Here is an 8,538-nt window from a genome sequence, read left to right on the forward strand (position 1 = left end):
TTTTATACACTGTTATGAGGTGTATAAAACTGACTTTTGACAGTATTTTTTGCACTGTTTCCTGTTTTTATAAAGTCGTCTTTAGATACTGGTCCTAGTTGAGTATTGTGTATGTTCTCACTCTTCTTGTCTTTGCTGTATAATGTTTCATATGTGCCTTTACAAATGTGAGATCTTTATTCTAACTTTTTTTGTAAAAGATATCTATTGATTTACATATGCAATAAACCTTTTTTTTTTTTTCAGAGAAAACAGTTGAATTTTCTCTCTTCTGTGCTATGTGTGTCTGCATGAGTTGAAAGAGTTTCTCTCTTACTTTTGGGATTATTTTCATAGGCTCAAGTGCCTGGGAACATTTGCTTTCTCAGTTGTTTAAAGCCTATTTCTACCCCCTTTTCATTCCTGTATAACTTGATCATACTGAAGAATTGGTTTGACATTTGCAGAGTTGTCAAGATTAGAAAAAACCTGAAAGGGGGTGATCGGTAGGCCAATGGAGTAAAGAAGACACAGAAATGGATCCGTCTCACAAATGCAATCATGACCCTTATTAAGGGCCAAGTCCCTTCTGCCAACTGTCATTTACTCAGATCCCAAATTGTTGACCTTGAGAAGACAGGCACCAGGCTGCTAAAGACCCAAATTCTTGTTTTTGTCTTTCGCCTTCACTAACGGCGCAACTCATCTCTAGCTTTAAAGATGGCTGCCCTGCCTCCTATGTTTTCAGCCCATCAACCGCCATAGACATACACAATGAACCCCTGGTGAGGAAGGTGGACACTTCCTTTATGTATCTTGGATAAGCCACAAGGCAATATCACCACTTCTGCAAGCAACCCATTTACAACCCTATCACTACACAAGGAGCTGTTCGCACATCAGAGGTTCCTAACTTGTTTCACATCATGAAAAGGAGAATACTGAAGCCACTCTGGGTGAAAGGAGGTGGCAAATAAACCTTATTAAACGCATGAATATTTCCATGTCTATGGTGACTGTGGCTCCGAAACAATTAGAGTTCTTGTAAAAAAGTCACGACATTAAAAAAAAAAAGATAATAGACAAAATGCCAATGAAAATGGAGAGAAGTCCAGTAGAATGACAAGAAATTAGGATAGGCACTAATTTGTTTTATCTATCATGGACTGAGTTAATACACTCTGTTTCTTTTCTTTGGTTGATAAATAGAAAAAGTAATCTTATCATATAATGTAGAGACAAAACAATAANGTCTACACGCGGTGGCCAAAAACGACACAGACCACTAAGGTCCAAGGACTAAAGACTGCATATTTGCGTGGGACTTAGCATCCTGGAGTCTGATCCCAACTACGCCACAGATCTGTTGTGTGACCTTGACCCATCATAGTCCTGTCCTTGACTTTCTCCCAGTAGAAGTCACTTAATCTGGTACCTATCTCATAAGGTGAGGTGGTAAATAAGAAAGCCCTTACACGCCCGATCTAACTGCTACCCATCTCCTTGAGAGGAAGGGGGCCTGGCCTGAAGCTGAGGAGCTGAGTGAGGCCTTCCTTTCACGTCTCACTCAAATCGACCACTGGCCACTGCCTCATCCTTAAAAAGACGATGTTATGTTGAAAAGTACTAAGGGCAACTCTCACCAATCTGGAAGTCTAGCTTAGAGATAGCAGGCTAAAACTGAGGAATACACATCCCCGACTTTATGCTGTTCCATGAATTCATTCTTTTCACAGACATTCATCCATTGAGAACCCTTATGCACCGGGCACTGTGCACAAAAGAATGAACAGGCCAAACTCTGTGCCCGCAAGGAACACCCAGTCTATTGGGAGACAGTTAAGTGGGTGCTTTCATTTGGATCTAAAGCTTCAGAGCTGGCGAGGGGGCTCAGCCGCTTTACTTTTGAGATGTTGAAACAGGTCACAGAGGAGCAGTGACTTGTCCAAAGCAAGCAACAAAAGCTGAGGCCCCTGCTCCTCCCAGCTGCTAGGAAGGCTATCTGTGGGGCAGGCGCGCTGAAGGATTTGACGCCGTGGGCTGGGACCATGTCCTTGCACACCGGAGACACTGCACTGGTACATTTCAGGTCAGTGATGTGCTTTTGAAAACTAGCCTACCCTGAGCACTTACTTTGCACCAGGCGCTGTGCTAGGTGCTACGTATTTCCCCCTCATCTGTCCACAACGCTACTCTGGCATAACCCATTTTACAGATGTGGGAACTGAGGCTCAGAGAGATGAAGGATTACATACGTGTTCAAGGGCACATAAGTAACGAGTGGGCGCACAGGAGTCAGAATTCAAATTAGACATTCTGACGGCAAAGCTATCAGAAGCNGGAGGGCCTGGAGCCAACCTGGCAACGGCTCAGTTACTTACACCGCGCCCATCTGCCGAACCCACCCCACTCCTCCCACTTCTGTGGCCACAAGGTGGGTCAAGAGCTGGTCATTCGCCACCAGTTCAGTCATTTGGCCTCCTGAGGGATGAAGGAAGGGTGCTGAGGAGGCCATCCGGGCAGCGGGGAGCCTAACCCCTCACCACACACATACCTTCCGCAGGGCTTTCTCTCCGGCCGCTTTGTTCTCCAGGCCCATATAGAGTCTTCCTAGCTTCAACCACATGGAGGCCACGTTGAGGGAGTACAAAGGGTAATGCTTACTGGAAGGAGAGAAGAGACAACAGGCCACCCTGTCAACAGCTGCCAAGCAGCCCCGCGGGCTGGGCGCGGTAAGCCCACGGCTGGGGAGCTCACAGCCACGTGCTCCACGGCAGCCAAGCTTCTCCGCACCCTGGCAGGTTCTGCGTGGGGAGTGTGGGTGTGTCGACCCTGTCCAACCACCACGAATGCACTGCATGCTATGCAGTCTGCGTGTTTCTGAAAACCTACATAAAAACTGCAGGATAAATCCTACACAGAAACATTTATAACATTCGATCCTAGTCCCACATTTTTGTTTGAGGTGCACCCAAAGCAGGGCATTAGGAAAACATTGTGTACGGTAAATTCCTTATTATAAGGATATTAGGCTTATCCCCTTATATGGAAAAGACGGTATACTTAAGGATATAAACACACCAGTGTCTCAAGACCCCAGCTTTCTGTCACACTCTGATACCACTTGGTTTGGCAAATGCTATAAGCTGTGTGAAGTTAGGAGAACACATCCTATTTCTTCTAGATATTCTCTCTCTATTGTGCAGTAGAAGGCTTTACATACATATAGTAGGTGTTCGCTCTGTGGTTTTCACTGAAGGCTGACTGGTGAGGCTTGCCTAGGAAAGAGTCATTTGTGTGTATCGGTGTTTATTTACAGGCTGGTCTATGCTGCTGTACCCTCAAAATCCATCCAAAAGAGACACACTCTGGCTGTATTCCTGGGTGGGGCGTGGGGCAGCACGCTGCCTGGGGAAAGCCCTGATGCCAGTGGCCCCACAGATGGCCACAGCTGGGACTTACTACGCTAAGCAAGGGTCCAACACAGCAAGCTCCTGGGAGAGCCACCACAGGCTAAAATGATTGCATTCCTTCTCACTCTCATATTCTCATTCTCTCTCTCCCTGTCTCCCTCTCCCCCCCTCCCCCACTCCCCTCGTCCCCTCTCCCTGCCTCTCTCCAGATCTCACAGAGGGAAGTGTGCCTGAGACCACAGAACTTTCTCACCCACCCCAGGAAGAAGGACAGGCTTTGAGATGATCCCCAATGTATTGACAAAATGTTTCTAAGAGCAGATTTTAGGAGTGGGTTTCCCCTTGGGCTCCCCCTGCTGGCTCATCAGGGCAGCGTGGGGAAAGGGGAGGGTGGACCTGGTGGTGGAAATTCAGACTAGACACAAATTGAACAGTTCCTAATCTTGTAAGTGAACTGAAGGCTTCTCAAGTTCACGAGAAACACCTGGGATGCTTCTGGAACACAGGCCCAGGTCCTGATCCACTTGGTCTTGGGGGAACCCTGTCAATGCATAATGTAAGTGTGTTTAACAAGCACCCTAGGGATGTGATCTAGGCTACTTCAGTCCCAAAGTGGATAGTCAGAGTCAGAGGACAGTGCTACGACTTCCACCTGCCACCTTTAAGGTTTAATAACTGTCTCAACAGGAACGTTCCTCGTGGCTGACAGTCATTAATACTATACGATAAAACCCAACTTGTTTTATTCAAAACTGGGGTGAGGTGGGGATAGTGCATAAGCACAGCCAACCCACTGGCCCCAGAATTTCCCCATTTGCAAACTGGGCTGCAATTTACAAAAGCACAAGAAGGGGATGGTGTGAGTCATGATGGAAAAAGGAGGGTTCTGAGACCACCCTGTACCGATTAGTACATGTCACTTAACTTGGAAGGCATGGAAGGGGAAAGAAACACACTGGCGGTTTTTACTACTGTTCTGAATCAAGCGCAATGGCTGTAGCGTCTGGTTTGGTCCTGGGACGGATCCTGCCCCAGCAACCCCTGCAGAACCTCAACCTGCCTCCCTAGGTGTGTCTCCCAGATGGTGGTGGGGACAGGCCGGGCCCAATGGCGCGGGCCCTGGCACCTGGGCCTCCAGGTGTGGGTGCAAAGAAGAGACAGCTGGTCTGGGCATGTTCCAGCATGGGGCGGTGAGAAGCCAAACCAGCCCAGGTACGCGTTCCAAATCACCAGGTTCCATTCCGTGCTAAGATGATCAGAACGGCCATTGCAATCACCTGTAGGGCTTAATGATTTTCTGTCCGTAGCGCAGGGCTCCCTCCCAGTCCTGCATGTACAAGCAGACACCCATGGCCTGGTACATCATGTGCAACATGTACACGTTGCTGTCCTCAAACACGGAGCTCATCTTCTCCTGGCTGAGCTCGCAAATCTCCAGCAGCTCGCTAGGGGGTGCTCTGGAGTCAAGGAAATGACTGGCCCGCCCACGTAGCTTGGAAACATCCCACNGAGCTCTTACAAATTTTTATGAAAGACATGAATAGCAAAATAGGCAATTTCCATGAATAACAACTCATAGAAGAAACACAATTCCTAAGTATGTGAAAAAGCACCCAACCTCATTAATAAATGCATATAAAATAAAATATTTCCACACAGTAGATTGACAAACATTTTTTTTAAATAGTACTGTGTTAAGAGGGTAGAGGAAAACAAATGCTACAAATATCTCTTACTGGTATCGGAAAGGTTTTTTTTTAAAAAGAAAACGTGGCCATATTTATTCCAAGAAAAAAATGTTTCCACTGCTTGATCCTGAAATTCCACTTCTAGGAATCTGTCCCCCAAAATGCTACCACACGTCAGCAGAGCCATTTGTCTGAGATTGTTCATTGTGGCATTGTTTATAATAACAGCAAGCTGGAAAAACCACATGTCCGTAAATAGAATGGCTGGGTAATTATGGCATGCACATTCAATGTAACCTTCTGCCTTTAAAAAGAATGCCAGCCAATCCGTAAATGCTGAAGTGAAAGAGGCTCTTACTGTTAAGTCAGAGATTACAAAAAAATGTCAGTAGCATTCTGCCTTTGTTTCTCCAAATCTATTTATATAGAGACATTGGACAGGCATGGGGAAAATTGGGTTCCCATTCGCAAAGTATTTATAGTCGGTTCCTCAGGCGGAGTGTGGGGCTGGCGAGGAAGCAGGAACAGCTCACGTTTTTCAGGTATGTTTGTGTTATTTTAAATTGATTGAAAAAGTATTACATTTATAACTTTTATAAAACCTACAGAGATGGTGGTCTAAACTTATTCTAGGCTCAGCTACAGAGTATCAGCATTCTTAAAACACGGAGCTCCTTGGAGCCAGGATAATACTCTACTGACTTCTGTACACGGAAAAAGCTCTACAGTGCATACAGCAGATGTTTAATAAATGCCTTCTTACACCTCACTGGACAAGAGACTGCATCCTACATGTGTGCAGTAAACTGTGTGGGTGTGTGTGTGGCGATGAGAGAGGTTAACAGATTTGCGGCGGGTTTAAAAGCTGTGTGTACATTATGAATCTAAAAGCTGAAGGGAAAACTCCATCGGGCTTTAACTATTACCTAACGGGGAAGTTCCCCTCTTTGGACAAGGAGAAACCACCCTGTGTCCGGAGCACGCCTGGTTCTGGGCCTGGGCTCCCTTGCAGCCATTGCTCATAAACAATCCCCAGGTTGCTGCCTTCCAGGCTACGGGGAACCTGGGTTCCTGCTGGCCGCGCGCCGGGATTGAGCAGTGTTTGCTCAACAACACAGAGTTGGTAAGGAAAAAAATTTTTTCTTCTCAAAGTTCCTCTGGAGTGTTTTCTGACAAGGAGAGTAGTGCATAGAACAAGGACCAGAATGAGAGCTATAAAGTCTGCTTTCAGACAGGTGAGGGAAGCATGCGTGAGGCTCCTCGATGCATTGAAGGGGGACCAGGCACTGGACAGAAGCGAAGCTGACATATTCTCCGGCCAGGGAGGGGAACCCAGGTCACTTACCTTGTCTCCCTTGGTTCCCTTCTTGCACCTTCCCTCTTTCTTCCTCCATAGCCACTGTACCCCTAAAGCAACTGCAAGCCTGAGCCTCCTGACGCCGCCTCCTGGGGGAGGCCTCGTTGCGGGATGCACAACAGCTGTGACCTGGCTCCCACACCACCTCTTTGAAACCCTCCCCACAGACAGAGGAAACACAGACTTCAAATACTGTTACCTTTTTTATTCTCTGTCATCATTCAGGTTTGTTCAGAACATGACAATAAGCATGAAGGGGAAAAGAGTGGCATTTGTAAAATTCAAGCTGTCCAAAGTAGAATACGTGAATCCAAGCCATTATGTCTTAGGAAAAAAAAAAGCATTCAAAAATTAATTTGATATTAAGGTTAAAGATTAAGACCAAGTCCCAGGAAGCCATGTGTAAGGTTTAAGTGCAAACCGTGTTTGTACTGCAATGATTTTACAGAAATGCTGGAGTGATGTACGTGATTTGAAATATTTAAATCCTTGAAGGTTTCTGCACTAGCATTTAAGTAAAAGCTACCACGTTGGCATCATTTCAGTGGCTTTCAATTTCCTGTTTGATCTCAGAAATGTACGGATGATCTTTGCCGTGAGCTACTTCCATGATTGCAATGGCCTAGGAGAGAGACAGATACGGGGTTAAGAGCCAGTCTCCGCACACCTCCGGCGGGGCTAACTTTAATTCAACTTGGATTTCTCTGCTTTAAGGTACAGGATGCAAACTGGCTTTTAGGGCCTGTGTTCTCCTCCCCCACAGCCAACTGCCTTGATTGCATCACAGTTCGGCAACTTGGATTTTTCTGCTTTAAGGCACAGGATGCAAACTGGCTTTTAGGGCCTGTGTTCTCTAGAGCCTGGCCTTTGAAAAAAAAAGACCAGATTATCTAGTAACAAAATAGTCACCCAGTGGCAACTGCTGAGTAAAACACTCTGTCATAGTTGAAGAAATTATATAGAGACATTGATTTCATGACATTCTTTTGCCCCGACATTCTAGAGATTTCAGGAAAAAAATGCGTCAGGGATGGAATAATTTGGCTACATTCAACCAAGTAAACGGGTGTTGCTGAAACAGAGAAGTCCACCGTGAATTTTACATCAGACTTGCTTTGATTCTAGGTTACATTACTGATCTGTAAGACACGACTAAACCATTTCTCCCTTTCAGAAGGTGCATGCTTTCCACAGGTTTCATTTGAGGAAGGTAGAGAGAATGTATTTAAGTGTTTTTTTTTCGAGTGAGGCAAAATAAGGTGGAAGCATTTTCAGTGGCTCCATCACTTCCTAGCTGTGTGACCATGGGCAATTTACTAAACCACTCTGTGCCTCAATTTCCTCAGCTGTAAAATAGAAATGATAACCTACCTCTCAGAGCTGTTAATACACATAAAGAGTTTAGAATAATACCTGGCCTATAGGAAGTATATATCGAAGGTCACCCCTAGGAATTTAGTTTGCTCTTTTGTATTCAACTGTGTTACTCACAGACAGAAAAACTTCAAGTTACTCTTTCTCTCCCAAACAGGGAATTTCTGATGGCCTGTGACTATGACAGGCATTCCTTTCTAGGACATATTATACCATTTCTTTCCCTAGATCTCAAGCCAATAGGAGACAGCCAAGCTGCACTGCCAGCCTTCAGGAATCACCTATTTAAAGGCCTCCCCTTGCCTCTGTATTCATTTCACTGCCACGTTCCTTGCTCAGATCTACTCTATCCTCCACTGATCTTGTACTTAAATACCTACCAGTACTTTGCAAATGTGACCTCACTGGTTAATTTCCTCCCAACTCACTGAAGCAATAGATATGTTAGAAGACAAATTCAGTGGTTTAGAAAAACGGAAAACTCTGTGCTTAACTCACATTCCTAGCCTGGTGAGGCCCTGACACCTTAACTGGGATGTGGGACCTTCCTCCGTCTTCCCAAATAGTCTCCTGGGCAGATTTGGGGAACCTGGAGGATCGGGCGCCTGTGTCCACAACTTTTACACACATTCTCTTATAGGAGTAAACAGACTGTCCTCATGATTATATTTTATCAGCTGGTAACTGCTACGTAAAGAACAATGAGAATCTATTGTTTCAAGCAAGC

The 8,538-nt window shown here is 45.6% G+C and overlaps 1 protein-coding gene across 1 annotated transcript in view; it reads right to left on the reverse strand.

Annotated features, from left to right (window-relative positions):
• Positions 1 to 2,374: 2,374 nt before the first annotated feature.
• SMYD2 (SET and MYND domain containing 2) overlaps positions 2,375 to 8,538 on the reverse strand; it is a 59,389-nt gene continuing 53,225 nt past the window's right edge. Inside the window, exons 7-8 of the mRNA XM_019635453.1 lie at positions 4,670 to 4,906; positions 2,375 to 2,642 (exon numbers count right to left, since the gene is read on the reverse strand). Of these exons, the coding sequence (XP_019490998.1) occupies positions 2,519 to 2,642; positions 4,670 to 4,906 (361 nt within the window). The 3' untranslated portion in view covers positions 2,375 to 2,518. The remainder of the gene's footprint in view (positions 2,643 to 4,669; positions 4,907 to 8,538) is intronic.

Source organism: Hipposideros armiger, unplaced genomic scaffold, assembly GCF_001890085.2.
Source record: "Hipposideros armiger isolate ML-2016 unplaced genomic scaffold, ASM189008v1 scaffold_22, whole genome shotgun sequence".
Lineage (NCBI taxonomy): Eukaryota > Metazoa > Chordata > Mammalia > Chiroptera > Hipposideridae > Hipposideros > Hipposideros armiger.